At 38.6% G+C, this 16,889-nt stretch overlaps 1 protein-coding gene across 1 annotated transcript; it reads right to left on the reverse strand.

Moving 5' to 3' along the window:
* Positions 1 to 2,708: 2,708 nt before the first annotated feature.
* NMU (neuromedin U) lies at positions 2,709 to 16,883 on the reverse strand. The gene is made up of 10 exons (XM_008641535.2): positions 16,823 to 16,883; positions 13,630 to 13,688; positions 10,309 to 10,356; positions 10,151 to 10,210; positions 9,584 to 9,613; positions 9,426 to 9,476; positions 7,336 to 7,410; positions 5,123 to 5,176; positions 3,744 to 3,783; positions 2,709 to 3,158 (listed from the first exon to the last, which is right to left on the reverse strand). Exons 1-9 carry the CDS (start codon positions 16,836 to 16,838, stop codon positions 3,748 to 3,750), a joined length of 429 nt encoding a protein of 142 aa, XP_008639757.2. The 5' UTR covers positions 16,839 to 16,883; the 3' UTR covers positions 2,709 to 3,158; positions 3,744 to 3,747.
* Positions 16,884 to 16,889: the final 6 nt, after the last annotated feature.

The raw sequence follows: 16,889 nt of genomic DNA on the forward strand, positions 1-16,889 counted from the left end.
AGGAGTAAGTAGAGGTAGAATCTAGACAGAGAAAATGTTTTGATCACATTAGCTTCTCTATTTTGTGTAAACTGCACGTCTCATTTTTCTTAGTTACAATAAAATGCTGTGCAGAACTCAGCAGAGTACCTTGTAAAATATGTACAAAAATATACATGTGAATGTACAGTGTATTGCTGAAGTCTTGGTACAAGGTGCCAAAGTTTTCTGAACTCGAATACATAAACACATTGTACAGTACTGTAAGTAAAACGACTGGTGTACTCCTATTAAATAGTTGAATAAGGTTGATTGTGTCACAGTTATGCCTAAGAACAGTGTGCTGTATATCACAGAGTTCCAAAATTGCAGCATGGCTGGACTTGGAAGGGAGGTCACCTGATTCAACCCTCCTGCTCAAATAGCATCAGCCTTGAAAGCAGGCAGTCCAGAGCCATGTCCAGACAGCTTCTGAACATCACCAAAGAAGAAGACTATGCAACATTTCAGTGCTTGGTCAACCTCAGTAAAAAAGGGTTTCCTGATATTTGGAGGGAGCCTCCAGCATTTCAGTTTGTGCCCACTGCCTCCGGTCCTGTCACAGGGCACCACTAGAAACACCTTCGCTCTGTTTGCTTTATACCCTCCATTCAGGTATTTATAAACATTGATTTGGTCTCCCCTGAGCCTTCCTTCAATATAAACTTCAAATGAACATTTCCATGAAGTAAGAAATAGAAAAGCCATTAAAACCTACCTCGAATAAGAGGCAAACCAAAAACAGTAGCTGTTTATTAGGGATCACAGCTGGCTTTTGAAACCACACAGGTTTATTGACTGGAGCATCTCTCTTATGAGGGAAGGCTGAGGGAATGGGCCTGTTCAGCCTCAAGGGGAGAAAACTGAGAAGGGACCTCATCAATGTCTATAAGTATCTGCAGGGAGGATGTCAGAGGATGGAGCCAGGCTCTTCTCAGGAGTGCCGAGCAATAGCAGAAGAGGCAGTGGGCAGAAACTGATGCACAGGAAGTTCCAGTTGAATATGAGGAAGAACTTCTTTACTGTGCGGGTGACCAAGCACTGCAACAGGTTGCCCAGAGAGGCTGTGGAATCTCCCTCACTGGAGATAGTCAAGAACTGGATGCAATCCTGTAACCTGTGCTCTAGAATGACCCTGCTCTAGCAGGGGTGTTGGACGAGATGACCCACTCTGGTCCCTCCCAGCCTGATCCATTCTGTGATTCTGTGGTTCTGCAGCTACCACCATTACAGCACAGAAATTGTAATGTATGATATAGCGAAACGATAGTAATTACTATAGTAATTCATAATAAATTTCATTTTTATTTCAGTAATATATTTAGAAACCATATTGTACCAGAAATGAGTGCTATGCTAGAAGCAGAAATGTATTTTGCTCATAATGGTCAAATTAATTATGTAATCAATTAAAAATCCTGAACATTTTGATTCCAGCACTAAAATACAGTTTTCTTCTTTAATGCATGCCATCTCCATATAGGTGGCATGGACCCCATATGCAAATCTTTCAGTTTTTCTTTTGGAGGAAGAATTCCAAAATCTCTTGATGTGTCATTCCATTCAGTACCCCTGACCCAAGTCCCTCATGGCACTCAGCTTCAGCTGCTGCCTGCCCTGGGCAGCTCGGGGCTGGGGTGACCCTCGGTGCCGCGTGCATGGCTGCCCAGGGCGCTGCCTCCCCTTACACCAGCTGAAGGAGATGTGAGGGCAGCCCCAGCCCACCCAGCCCATCCTTCATGGGTTACTGCTGAGGAAACTGATCCCACTTAAAACTATTCCAGAAGAAAAGGAAAAAACCAAACCCCGACAAACAGAAGATTAACAAAATCCGAACAAACCAAATGTCAAAGAGTGACCTGCTCCAGGTGGTGGTTTGGGGTGACCAAAGGCAGCCACCCCGCTCCCAGCCCTGCCCGTCAGCCATGGGTTGCTCACATCCTGCCTGCTGGAGAGGGAGCTGTCAGCCCTGTGATGTAAGGCACTTCTGGAAAAAGCTTAAAACAAATAACCTAGTTTAATACAATACAATATAAAAGGCATTTTGCAGCAGGCCCTGCACTAGTTCTGAGCAGGGGTCATACATAACTAGATCCTCTGTTCACAAATAATTATGCCAGTTCAACTGGAGACACAGTGAACTGCAGAGCAAAAACAAGTGGGCAGGAAAAGGTCTTCTCAATCTGGCTTCCTTTGAGGCCATAACTTTTCCAGCTACCTTCTGAAGTTTCACTGCTCATCCAAAACTGCAGGAGCAGGAGTAGTAATGCTGAGGCCAATTCAAACCATGACCAGCCAATACAACGTTAAAAACTTTAGTCCACTGCTAAACTGAACCATACAAGCACCGGATGGTTTGGGTTGGAAGGAACCTTAAAGAACATCTAGTTCTGAGTGATGAGTTACTTTCAATGTAATTACAACCTCAACAACATCATTTAACACAATTCTGATGTGAAAATAAACTTGGACAGAGAAGCTGGGAAGATTGTGAGGCTAACTTGTGCTTCTGAGTAGAGTTTCTTTCAGTCTCCATCAAAAGCAGTTGAGTTTTCAAGCAAATTTTAATCCCAGTTGCAATTAAGTCTTCCTCTGAATGAGAATCATAGTGCATCTGTGTTCTTAATAGCTAAAAATAGATGCCATTATATTTTAGTTGAATTCAAGTCAAGATATTTCTTCAAAACATGTAACTTGTTCATGTTCCTTTTATTAAGGGAAAAGGGATTCTCATCTGGCTTTTTCAGCCAGTGAAACACACAAATCACAATGTATTCTGGAAAAAATGTGGTAGTGTATATTGCAAACATTCTCATTAAAACAACTCTCCGGCTGAGGGCCTTTATTTAGAAGGGAAAATTTGCTTAACAGTGTTATTAGAGGCAATGTCTGTTGCATGCAAACACTGACTCTTTTACATGTGGTTGTAAACATCATAACACTAGGAAACAAAGAATTTTAATATGCTTTTAATATAATCAAGAAAGTAAAGAACTTCTTAACAGAATCTGGTTTAAGAACATTTACATTCGAGTGATTTCTGATTGTACATTAATAACGAATAATTACTGTAAGGAAAACAGTATGTCCATGTACTCAGCTTTCCTGCAGTTTTAGTTCTAAATTGGGAATCTAAAATCCTGAAAAATAAGATAAAGCATTAGCTGTTGATGTAACACTAAGTTGGATATAACACTTAAAATATGATGGCAGTATAAAATATGTTAGAAAAGAGAGCATGATAATATTGGTCTACATTTTTATATCTCTCCAAATTGTTGAATGCACTGAAATTAAAGCATGAAGTTTGCACTTAGTTTAGTGAGATTTTTATCTCTGTAAGATTAGGGGATTACCTTCAGGATGTCAGTTTACTTTTTAGTATTCGTTTGACAGGTAGTTGACTCAGTTCTTTCTTAGAGGTACTTATCATCAGCAGCACCACTTTCCAAATTGTTTACAAATGTGGGATATTTTCCATTTCTTGCTGCCTGAAACACCTCTCTCCTCTCTGTTCTGGGAACTGAGTACCTACAGCTTCTGTTCACTTCATCTATAGATAAGTGTATTTAACACATCTGGGAGAAGTTTGTGGGCAGAAAGCTAAGTCGATTACGCAGTTAAAGGCTTTCTGAGACAACTTCTCAACAAAAATATTGTGGTCTATTTGGATAAAAATGAACTAATTTACATGTAGATCATGATTAAAAGTATTAAATAAATACCTCCTTAGCGAAAATCCACTGATCTCTTTCCATTACGTGGCTGAAAGACAAATATTTAATAAGTGCTCTGTAAAACTGACAGAATTTAGTAACAAAGCCCCAAAACATCTTGGTGTGTATAGAAATTGGTACATTTCTCAACAGCGTCATTGTGATTATCATCAAAGATAGATCTGACATAAGTTATTGTTTAATCTATATCTACCTCTGGAGGAGAATTATACACTAAAATTTACTGCATATCAACTGAAGAATGAATTATCTATCTTGTATGATTTTTTAAGGGGGAGAATGCCGCAAGCAGTCACTTCAAGAGATCATTAATCCTTATTCTTATTGTATTTTCTTAAAATGTGCTGATTGTTATTATTGCATTGTAAGTGTTTGTTGCTATTAAACAAATACATGTCTTTTTAGACTGTATTCTTTGATATAGGCAGATTTTCTCCCTTTTCACTGTGGTGTTTTTCAGAACTATTTTGCACTAGCGAGGGACTTGATACAACTTCTACGAAAGTTGAAAAAAAATTTCTTCATGGGCTTAATAAGGATTTGCCTTTTACTGTGGAAGGATGAATGCACCAATGCTAATATTACCCATAACTTTGGCCTGTCATAACAAGCCTAAGGATCCAAGCCTGATACATAAGAAATGTAACTATACAAACCTGTGGTCTTTTCATTAGAATTAGAGAATAATTTAGACTGCAAACAAGGCATTTAAGATCTTTGAGTACAACCCTAGCCACATTCTTATTTAAAGCCATTAGTCACTTTCTTATTTAAGTAGAAATACTAACCAAAATCAAGAGAACTATTCAAAAGTCTGACTTGCCACCTTCTCAATTTTGCTAAAATGAAGTAAAAAGGCTCTATGGCATAAAAGCTGTATTCAGTCTCATGAGAATTTCTCTATCTAGTTGTTTACCTTACTGGTCAAAACACAAGGAAAATTGCAAGGTCAGACCTAGCAGTGTGTAAGCATGGAATCCTATCATGTGCAAACATACTCTGTTGATGATGTTTTTGTAACATAAAGCATTATAACAATGCTTTATGAAGATTTTCCAAAATGCCCTATTTTCTAGAACTTTCTCTGACAATTAGATATGAAATAATCAATGACGTCTTAAGGCGTAGCATGGTATCATGTAGACACAAACCTATGAATATGATTTTTTAAAAAATTCCTACTATGCCTTTATTTTAATTCAAGAAAATGTCAGGAGCAGACCTGGAGAAGTCCTGTAGAGTGGAATGCCCTTACTGAAAACAATTTTCCTCAATCACAGTAATTCTTTCTGTAATTCAGTGGTTTCTCTACTTTTTTTTTTAACTTTCACCACAAAGCAAAAATAAAAAATTCAAACAAACCATACCCTGTAGAAAAAGTAGCCTCTACTTTGAATAACTCTGGGTCCTTCAAGTTCTTCCTGGAAAAAAAAAGTATTTTAAATTATATCTACAGCTGTAAATTACTACATGCAAGAGTGGTTGTTTACATACACATAAAAAGTAATTCTTCAGAACTATATACAATCTTACCCCTTAAATGCTTTATGTGCATTTCTCTTCATGTCAGTGACAAGAAGTTTATGTTGTCATGTAGAAAGAGCAAACATGAATGGGGCCAAATTCCACCTGAAGTTTTAGCTCAGGTCAGATTGCTTTAGAATGGTACTAGAAATGATGAACAGCCTTTGCCTCTGATGTGGGAACCTAGCTTCCCACATCTGATTTTCCAGGTTTCATTACCCAGGCACATCCAGGGTCTTCATGGTGATGGAGTCTCTACAGATAGAGTTGCTTTTTTCATCTTGCAGGAGGACAACAATGCAAAGCTTAAATATCAGAAATACTTGGGCTGCTCCCAGGAATGAGATCCCAGACTGTTCTCAAAGGTGTACCATAACCACCCCTCTCACATTAACTCCCAAAGAGCAGTGCTTATGATAGTCTGTCCTGTCTGTGCTGCACACAGGGTGAAACAACTGTCTAGTGATCCATACAGCAAGGAGGGTAACAAATGATGAAGAAAATAGAAATTCCATTTAAATGTAACAAGTACAAAACATGAAGTATCCAGTTGCTTTAATGAGACCTTCATGATTAGAGAACACATTAGCTTAATCACAGTATTTTATTTGCTTCTGTTAGTATCAGATGGGAGTGATGTGTCTGTCCTGCAGGTGGGGAGACAGTTTGAGAAACAAAACAGTCTCAGTGTTATGCTTAACAGAACATAAAATGTAGATGGCTTTTATTTAGCAATGAGGATATTTCTCAACTAAAAACTGGGGTGCTGTGATCTCTTGGGTGAATATCATAAGGTGAAGTGTCATGGAAAGGAATCACTTCGTGCTCTATTCTAATGCTGTGAGAATTGTGTAAAAGAGAATGACTCCCATCATTTCCAAACTACAGAAGTAGATTCAATCCAGGGAAGCTTTGAAAGGAAGTGGGGTTTAACCTATACATCATTTTTGAGCCTTGATTTTAATTCTGACTTAGGTTCACCACATATAGCATTATATTCAGTTTCTTGCTGTATGTAAAATATCTGTATGATTTTTGTTTCTATTGTTGTTCTCATTTTAGCATTACCTGGGTGTGAAGTACCCATCTTGTATTTATAATCTGATTACTACTATAATTTTTTATATTTCAAAAGGATAAAATTTTTTCTGTACATTGCCTTTTAAGTGTCTTACAGTATTCATATATCATTTTTTTCTACTTTTTCTACTCAATGTGTGAACAATGTCTGAAAACAGGAACAAAATAGGCAGCTGTTGCAAGATTAAGAAATTCATCTAGAACATAAAAGGAATCAAGGGTACAATTACTAGTGAGAAATTGTGATTTATGTTAATATGTCATTTTCTTCTTACAGCCAGACACTTCATGAAGTGTCTGGCTGTAAATAGTGTTCTTGTTTGAGGTCATGTCAGAAGTTTGATACTAGAAAACAGGTGAAGCTAAGAATCTGTCGTTTTTGTAACACCCGCCTTCTAAACTTCCAAGAGTTTGGAGATGTTAAAAAGAAATAAATACCTGCCATAATAAATATGCATGTTCACAAGCCTGTGTGTATATATGTACACAGAAAAATATGTATTCATGAAGATGTATGATTACTCAGAGTTTTATTTTAATGCCTGCCCTCTAGAAGGTATTTTGCTCAGTCTCTTAGATTGACTGCCAAGAAAATGCTTGAGTTGTCTTTCATAGATCATATCCTACCAGGCAAGCTGTAGCTCAAGAGAAGTCAAAGCTGTGAAAAAATCTGGTGTTGTTCCAAACTGGGAAGAAAGAATGAATTTAATAGAGCAGGTTTCCTCCTTCACCCATCCACCTTTTCAATTCCTTGTCTAGTCAGGGAGAGAGGTGGATGTGTTTATGCACAGCAGGTTCTGTTTTTCGTCCCAACATGAGGAAGAAAAAAGATCAGCAGCAAGATAACCCTTCCTGGATAACATTCTGGGACACCAACCGAAATATATAAGCAGAAAGGTCTACAAGGGCATTTTTAGAAAAGCTAATGAGTCACAAAGCGTGAGAACACAAGCATGCAGAGTTTAAGTTTACATACGTCCAGTTTGTATCTCTTCAGTCTTCTCTCATTAAGCTGAGGAACGAGTTGCAGTAAAGGATGCAGGACAGACGACTGAGAGGACACGAACACACATACATGAGCAACAGTGAAATTTAGCCCTTATGATGCAAAAAAAGTCTCTGCAATATTGGCTTATGGACCAAACATGCACCAAAAAAGGACTGAAGATGTTCATCGAGAAACTTATTTTTTTTAACATTTTGACTTGAAAATAAGCAGGTACCAACATTTATATTTACACTATGCAGAGTGGTGGAGGAAAAAGCTATGCATCCTACCTTAACTAATTGAAAGTTCAGAACCATTTACACACTCCTGGAATTATTCAGACTTTGATGAGTCTCTATGAGTTGTACTGAGAATATTTCCATGCAGTATTCCTACTAACACTTCTAAAATTCTCTACTATGGAAATTAGCAGCTTCAACCTCTGTTGTACTGAAAAGTTCATTTTACTTCAAAATAAATGGCAATGACAAAATTGGGTTGTTTTCTAGAGAAAAGTGTGCAGTAGGAATCCATTCTTGAGTGACATTTGTAACCATGGCACTGGTCACTCTATCTAAGCTCCAATCATGAAATTTCTTGTTCAACAAGATTTTAAGCTTGCCGACAGCCTAGTTAAGTACAGTGGCATTGTGTGCAGCCTAAGTGCTCACCCTGGAAAAACACAACCATGTGGGATTTTGGAAAGAGGTCCACAGGGAGAAATAAAGAATAAAAACCTGTGTTCCATTAACCAATTTAAACCTTCAACTCATATAAATGTAATTTAAAAAATAATGCATTTTCGATACAATACTTCTTACAAAAGTAATGCAATTAAGATATATGGAGTAACCAGAGTTACCAAAGTGTTATTGTACTTAATAGGTAAAAAGAACTTGCTTATTTGTAGCCAATTTTGTGCTATCTGCCAAAGGTAGGCAAGCCTTATACATAAAAAAAGTAGGAGTCTGATGTGAGTGAAGGAGTTAATGGACATCCCAGCTGTCCACTTCGGCTCTGTCTTGCAGACAGTGGAGAGAGGTTATAAAGCTGAGGAATGATGGATCTCACCTAAGTTAGTATCTCTGAGAACGGCTAGAAAATAATCATCTGAACAGCTAAACCAAAAGAAGTGAGAAAGCAGTAATCTCTGGGGGCAGTGGCAAAGATATGCAGGATGGTGGTGAAGTGGGATGCAGTAGGGTGAAGTGGGATGCAGTACCCTTTTAAGCAGGAGCAGCAGCAGAAATAGCTCGTTTCACTGTGCCTTAACTACCCTTAAATCCTCCAAGGCAACTCTAGCATGAAAACATTGACCCCAATATGAATGACACCACTTTCTAGGAAATACACCACGTATTTCTGAAGAAATGTAAAGAACAAGGCAAAAATGGACATTAGCATGTAAGAATGATTGTTAAGAAACAAGAAAATATGAATATGTTTAACTTTCTCGAAATCCTATGGTGCATAGATGCACCCAGGTAACAGTATGTTTGCACTTCAAAAGCGAGAATGGATCACATGTACTTGACTTGGTTTATGACAATGCTTTTAGAGCAACAATTCTTTGCCATGGTTTAAACTATATTTTTCATTCAAAATATAATCCAAAGTCCAAGTGAAACTTAAATACTATTTTGCCTGCTACATATTTATGACATGTGCAAATGAATTAATACAGTTTAATTAATAATGAATAAAAATGCTTTAAGAGTATCTAATAGTTATGGTCATGTTCTCAGCTTCTGTAAGTCCACATTGTTTCACTGCCTGTGCTATGTTCCAAAACCTGAAAAAAGTATTTGATCTCACTCTTAAAATTTGAAACTACAAGATTAAGATTCAGTTGGGATTCCATGAATGTTTGGTGGGGTTTGTTGGAATTTTTTCCCACACCTGTACAGTACTTATGATCCTCTCCCATATTATTAAAACACCTTCTGTACTTTAAACATGCAACTCCCGGTCCTGAGCTTGCTATACAGTTGGAGAGACGACTGCAGAAAGGAACATTGCCTTGGTTTTATATACAAGCACACATGTACTCACTCACAAGGAGGTGCTATGCCACTTACCATGATGTCTGAGTTGCCCGAGTCATGAGTCTTAGAATAATGAAATAAGAACTGTTTGAAAAAATTAAAAGTGGGGTTTTACTACAAAACAGGGCAAGAGCGTTGTGATTTTCTTGCCTTTTTTTAGAGTGATTGTAGGACATATGTAGATATCTTACCCTTTTGGTGTTGTCTTTCTCATCTAAACCCTGTGGGAATAATAGTTGGTAGAGAGGCTTTTATTCATTAAAATAAAAAGCACAATGGATAATTTTGATTACATACATAATCTTTTCAGCACTGGGTTGGAATATTCTTCCTTGGCAGATGTATTATATGTCTTTGTTTATCAATGTAACTAATAATTTCAAACTCTGTAGAGAGCATTGATTACTCTGCCCTAGAAGAGTTAGATGTGTTTAGCAGATGTTCCCTTGTACATCCCCAGACTCTCGTAAATAAATTTCTTTGTCTATTGAGAATTCATTGTTTTTCTAATCTAGAGCAATAAAAATGCCTAACACCTTGTACCCAGCCTGGAGATTATTTTCCAAACATCGATGTATCCCTGCTGTCTTTACAAGGTGTTACATTCTGACAATGTAGCATTTCAGAGTGAAAACAGATAGAAATACTTCCTGCACTGAATGACAGTTTTCATACTGAGTCCTCAGAATTCATTGTAGACAATGGCACGGTGAGAGATCAGGCTTCAAAAATGCTAAGCAGTCTTTTGTGTGTGTTACCTGTGGTTTCTGGAGAAATCCCATGACCAAAAAACAAAGTTCTTCCAGTGTACTGGACACCTAATGCAAAGAAAACAGGAACTCAGCTATCACACTTGCAATTCTACTACGTATAACAAACAGTATCAAAATAGTAGAGTTACCTCTGTCTGACTCACCCGAGGTTGAGAATCTGTGGACAGGTAAGCAGAACATGCATCATCTATCTGTAAGAGTTCACACACTTTTTTTAGGAAGTCAGAGTAATAAAAACAAGTGAAATATGTATATTTTCAGAAAAAGGTAAGTGCAGCAAGCTACAGGCTTGTCTATTGTAAGGCATCCTCATAGGTCCATTCATTAAATACTTTGCATTCAAAGGGGGAAGGGCCTTAACCACATAAAAAAGAAAACAACAACCACAACAAACTTATACTTGCTTGATCTGAACAAACATACCTATCTGTGACCTTTATTCCCTTACTGACCACATACTCCTCTTAACTACAAACTTCTCAGACTAAGTCATATTTTAAGTTATGGTTGTAAGCATCTGGGGCATGAACTATGAACTTGAATCTCTTCTGCAATATCTTTGTATTACACAAAACTGTGAAGAAAATGACAAAACTAAGGAAAGGGATTCAAGGATCAATCCTCAAACACAACTCTTTCCATCGGATTACAGCATCCCTGCAGGTGTATGACACATGCATCCCTTGAGTGATTATGATATGTGCTGGCACATCTCATGCACACCAGTCGATTTGTGCCAGCAATTTCCTAAACACAGTGTGAAACAACCCTACTCTTTGTCTTCACCAGTCTTTTCAAAGCTGTCTTCATTCAGTGCTGTGATAATCTTGCCTTGGAAGAAGTACTGAACAAGTGATTCCTACCCATCCTCTCCCTATGGTTCACAACTTTGTATTAACTACATCCTCCTTCTGTTGTCTCTTTTCCAAGATGAAAGAACACTGTAATACTACTAATTTTTAGTGGAGTTATTAATAGAGAAGGCATAAGAAATGGAATAAAAGGTATTTGAGTTCACAGAAATAATATTACTGGTGCTGAAACTCCTGAGTATTCTGTAAGGAAAAGTCTCCAACGCTGCAACTAAAGTCGCACAATTTAATAATGATGACAAAAATCAACTTAAAATTTTATTAAATAACTTTAAAGTTGTATCAAGAGTAACCTCCATCATTATAAGCTATTTTTTTCATGTAATGTTTGATAGTGTAAGATGAAAAAAATCTTTGCCACTCATGTTGTTCACAGGCTGCATAAAAAACATAATGGTTTCGGGTCTTTTAATAGAGCAGTTAATGCAATTGTTCTTGCAATTTTATTGTAGATAAAAAGCCCTAAATGACACTAATTAGCAATGAAAACATAAAAGAAAAAAAGAATTTTTTTTAAGAAAATGCATATCTGAGCACTTCAGGACAGGAGATAATCCATTTCTCCAGAGACGATCTATGAGAAAGCATTAGCAGACATAGTGAGAAAACTAATAGCTCACAGAATTCCCTTTTCAAATAGGTTTTGCTCGTAACACATCCTCTCTCTCCTTCCTTCATCTTGCATGTGTATGAGTGTATTAGTTCAGCTTCACTACTTTCAGAGTAAGAAAGCATAGAGGAAGAAGACAGCAATGAATGAGATAAAATTAGGCTGAAGTAATTTTGGAAACTTATGTTAAAAAGAGTGTACTTTCATCTTGGGGGGTTGTTTGTGTTTGGGTTTTATTTGTATATTTACTTGACTCAGAGAACTACCATAGCTGAGTAGCAGAACAAGCCAGAGAGTGCTTTGTGTTCAACACAATGGTATCTTTCAGCTAAAACCTTTGCAGAAAAAGCAAGGGTTGAGGAAAAGCCACAATTTATGTTAATTCCTTTTAAAAAAATTAATAGTTTCTTTTATGGATCTTCTCTCAGGTTTTCTCTTCTGTCTCAGAAATGTAGCCTGAGAGTAGAAGATTGCAAGTTGCTTTGTGTTGGTTAAATAACATAAAGAAACAAAAGGAAGTAAGAGACAAGTAAAGAAAAAAGTACTTTTTGTAAATACAAAGTTCTCATATTTATAAACTCAGAGCCATTCCTGCAACATACAAGATTTATTTAGAGGCAGGGTTTCTCCTGAATGATCCACTAGTAAAGTAGCAAAGAGGGAAGAATTATTATTTGCACTTTAAGAAATTCCGGTGAACGAGTGTGAGTCAGTCATTAGGTTGATTTAGGGTATATAACTATATATCTAACTCTCTTTCCTTAGACCATTTCCAGTTCAGCATAATTCTGGTTATAATGGTAACTTTTATATTGCTTCTATGATGAAATTTTACAAAATTTAGTATCTTATGCATACCATTTTCTTCACTGAAATCAACAGGACCTTTGTCTTGGTTTCCAATCACCACAGGGACAAATCTTACAGCTAGCAAACCTTATCAAGACACGCAGAAATGTATAAAGCAACTTTTTAATCCAGAATGTAAATAACTAATTTTCAAAAATTCCTTACTATTATCAGGATCTTACTTCCCAAAAGACCATTTTTTCCCCTAGAGATAAATGTCACTAGGGCTCATTCAAGTGCCAGTCTGGAAATAGGTTAGGTTTTGAGTCACCATCTCCAATAGGAACTATGGGGAGATAACAGTAAGCAGAATGTCTCCTGTAATGGTCTCAATCAGAAGAAATTTACTCTCTGCATCTGCCCCCCTGATGAGTCACTTGCTTTCCAGTGTTATCAAAAGCTACTAAATTAAATGTCAACACAATAGTTGAAGGTTTCAGCAACACCAGGGCATGCAAGTGGCAGGATAAATCCTCCCCACATGTTATGCCCTGCCACTCCATCTGTTCCAAAAGGGCAGGGAAGAGCCTGCGTTAACACATGCGTCACAGTCCAGGATCAAAACAAACGTTCCTTTCAGAGATGAGACTGAAAGTTATGATACCAATCAGTAGCCAAATGTTAGAGGGGCTAATTGACACAGTACATTGTCCTTTACCTAGTAAATTGAGAAGCTGGGGTAGGACTGAACAATGTCCCAGCCTTGTGTGCAGAACAGAGGATGCAAGAGGAAAGACTGGATGAGTTGAAACAATTCCTGAGTATCATGTACAGACTATAAAACTACCAGATGGGTCACTGTGATGCTTCCAGGGACAGTGACTGCCTGGTCATTCACAGTTAAGTGACAACTGTTATCAAACATAGCTCTCCATTGAGACAAGACAATCTCTTCTCAGAATGACATCCCAACAATCAGTCCAGACCCTGAAGGAACTGTTCAGAATATCTGGAAAATTAAACATTTCACCTCTGTGCTGATGTCAAGATAGGAGACATACAGGAAGACATACTGGAAGAAAACACAGCTGAACTCTGTGCAAGAGAAATACTGGATGGGATGGTAAGGTGGGACTGTAGCAAGGATGGGCACAGAAGAAATGGGAGGATACCACATGGCAGATCATGCTTACCTCTTTCAACAGCTGCAAATCCTCATCTGATTCGAGTGCTTGGGATGGCATCGGTGCACCTGGAAGCACAAACCATGCTCAGCGATGCTGCACAGCAGAGGTCATTTGTGTAAGTGTCCCATGTCAGAGATACCTAGCACAACTAGCAACTGCAAAGGCCGAGAGCTGCTTGCTCCAAGGAAGCCTGTGACCCTGGGAGTTCTGCCGTTTGTCCTGTAGTTTTTGCCTGCTCTGTTTCAGCAACACAGCAGGACATTTCTTCACAAGTGCACAGCAGATATGGACACTCACACGTCTTAGCAGTAAACAGTGTGGAAGTTACTTAGGTCTCACTGAGACCTGCTCAGAAAATCACATTCCAGTGCCTACAACCTCAGGCTTTCTGAGAACTCTGCTCACCTCCAGCACATGCACTGTGAGTTGAGGATCTAAACCCTACCTCTTGCCTTCATGTATGCTACAACTGCAGAATTGAACAGGCAGTATGTAATGTACGATTGCATATAGTTAGTGCCCTTGAGATGAACATGGTGTTTTGAGAATATATGTGCATATGAATACATGAATTGTATATGAATACCATACATGTGTAACTGGCTTTGTTTCCTCTGTCTTGCATATGTGATGTGGAAAAGTTTGGTCCCTCGGTAGATTAAATGTGTTATTAACTGCATAATGATGCAGTGAAGCTGTGCTTAACTTGGGGCAGCTCCTTTCTCTATCTCTTCCCACCCAGGCTGCAGACCTGGAAGTCACTGTTCCAGGGTCCCTTCCAAGTCAATGTCCAAAATACCCCTCTTACCACATTGTTATTTTACCTGGCAGTGTATTTCTGATAGCAGGGTATTGTTAGAGTCTCTGTAAATAACAGAAATGAGCATCACCAAATTGTGAGTACACTAGACACCACACAATGGTATCAGTGAGGGGATGTGCTGTAACTCCCATGGGAGGGAAACTGCTGCTGAGGAGGGTGATGCTTTATCTGTACATGCCGAGCTCTGCAGGAAACCCTTCAAAGTCATCTAATTTATACCTCTGCCCAAAGTTGCTGCCCATGAGCCACACTTAACCAGTTTATACACTGTTCCTAAAGACCTCAGTTTTAGAGAGATTTTGTAACCTCCCAGGCAGTCTAAAATTACATGTGGTCACATTTTTAAAAGAATTGGACCAAATTAAACAAAAAAGAGGTGAAGCTAGAATCTCCAGTGAGCATGGTATGAATGCCCATCATGTTATTTATTTTGCATTTACCCCTAATAACAATAATCACAGTGGTAGTTAGTTCCAGGCATTAAGGGATGGATTTCAAAACAACATTTTTGTACTGGCACAGACTTAAGCTGACTAATTATTATGGACACTTGCTTTGCCCCAAAAAAAGAATTAGAGGGACTCTTAATTCCACACTACATAGAAGTGGGATTTTATTTTAAATTTTTGAGTTGTTCACATAAAAAGGAAACCGATTCCCAATTATTTGTTTCATTTCAAGGAAAAATGCCAAATAAATTAAAGGTGCTACAGTTGTCTTACTTTGTCTTCTTCTCTTAAATTAGTGCATTCAAACTGGAGTATTACCTGGGACTAGTATCCTGGTTACAAAGCGTAGAACAGGGCAACACTTCAAATTAGCACACCTTCCCCATCAAAGCATTGCCTGCCTATCTCTGAACACTGTTTCTGCCATTGCCTGGTTCCCAAGGCTTTTCAGGGAGAGCTAAAGAAATTCATTAGCATGAATTAGTAAACGTTAGGGCACCAAGCAAGAAAGCCTGACTACCCCAACTTTCTCTTTTTTTTTTTTTTTTTTGGCCTGTAGCATAAACTTTTAGATAGAGAAGATAAATTATTTCACCCACTCCTCACTTTCCTTTACCCTTCTCCACATATTCAAAAATTTTTATTTCATGTGCAATCCTATCTGTTTTGTGCACCTAGGACTGTGTTCCTCCGAGGACCGAGCAGTGTTCCTCCATCACCCCATCCAGAACAGGGCTGCAGTACCTACAGGACTTCATTAATTTACACAACAGCACACACAATGAAACATTAAGTTGTTTTGCAATATATACAAAATAACCATAGGGGGGGGAAAAAAAAAAAGCAAGAGAGAGAAGAGAGAGAGAGGAGGGAGAGGAGGGATAGGAAGGAGAGAGAGACAGAGAAGGAAAGAAATGTGTGTTATTGAAAAAGAGTCCTATTCAAAGGGAACATGGAGGAGAAAATCCTTCAAACTAAACAAAATCAACATTGTCCACAACCCATTTGCTCTCTTATCCTTCAATTCTGCCATCTTTAAGAAATTCAGCTTCTTTCAAGGCAGTAGAATGCCAGATGCACAGCCTGGGACTGACTTCTTACATCTTGTCTTCCCTCTATTGCTCTCCCTAAACAAGCTCCTGGCAATCGTTTGTGTAAGAACAGTGATGAAATACTGTGTGCCATTGCCCTTCGCTACACTCCTCTTCCTTCCCTCCCCTCTTCCACATCTTCAGAACTTATTTTTAACATAATATTAAGTATGCTCTAATTCGATTTCTTTGATTATTGGTATTAAAAGAAAACACAACAAAGCAGAACAAAACCTCACAACTAAAGCAAATCCCACGCATATAATACAAACAAAATGGAAATAGTCCTTGCACAGCATTTTGTAATGTTACTTTGCAAGGTGTAAGTAGCTAATCTATCTGAGGTGGGAAAATAGAGTAAAGAGAGTATGGTTTGTTAAACAGGCCACTAGATGCTTCACAAGAGCTCCTTGCTACAAAAATAGCAACTTTCAGGATTCCTCACCTGATAAATATTGCTACATGTAGGACTGCCAGAGGGTCCTAGATCCTAATTTTTCCTGCAGTTTTGTACATGCTGTTTCATCTCTTTTCTTGCCTTTTAAAAATCAGAATAAATGATACTTAAAATTAAATCTCTTTTTAAAAAAGCCTATTCCCCAAGCTGCTGGAGTGTTTTGCCAGGACAGAGTAATCCTACCGGGATCCGGGAAGAAGTCCCCCAGACCTATCCCCGAAACCGTCCCCAGCAGCTGCGCCCTCCAGAGCATCCTTGCCCCTCTCCAGCGGCGCCGCTGCCGCCGGCCCGCACGGCTGGCAGGCTGCGCGCACCCTGCTCCCAAATCATGCGCAGAGCTGGCGGAGGAGGAAGGGGCTGCGAGCGGGATGCTCCTCACCTTTGCAAGCAGACATCGAGGAGGCGAGGAGGACGAAGAGGAGGAGTAGCGGGGACCCGGGCAGAGC

This window comes from Corvus brachyrhynchos, unplaced genomic scaffold, assembly GCF_000691975.1.
Source record: "Corvus brachyrhynchos isolate BGI_N302 unplaced genomic scaffold, ASM69197v1 scaffold17, whole genome shotgun sequence".
NCBI classification, from domain to species: Eukaryota; Metazoa; Chordata; class Aves; order Passeriformes; family Corvidae; genus Corvus; species Corvus brachyrhynchos.

What these genes read in the sequence shown, in the direction of transcription:
- NMU (XM_008641535.2), bottom strand. An exon ending in ATTTGCAGCTGTTGAAAGAG is followed by an intron (nt 10,357 to 13,629) that starts GTAAGCATGATC and finishes GAACTCTTACAG; the next exon opens with ATAGATGATGCATGTTCTGC. An exon ending in GAGGCTACTTTTTCTACAGG is followed by an intron (nt 3,784 to 5,122) that starts GTATGGTTTGTT and finishes TTTGTCTTTCAG; the next exon opens with CCACGTAATGGAAAGAGATC.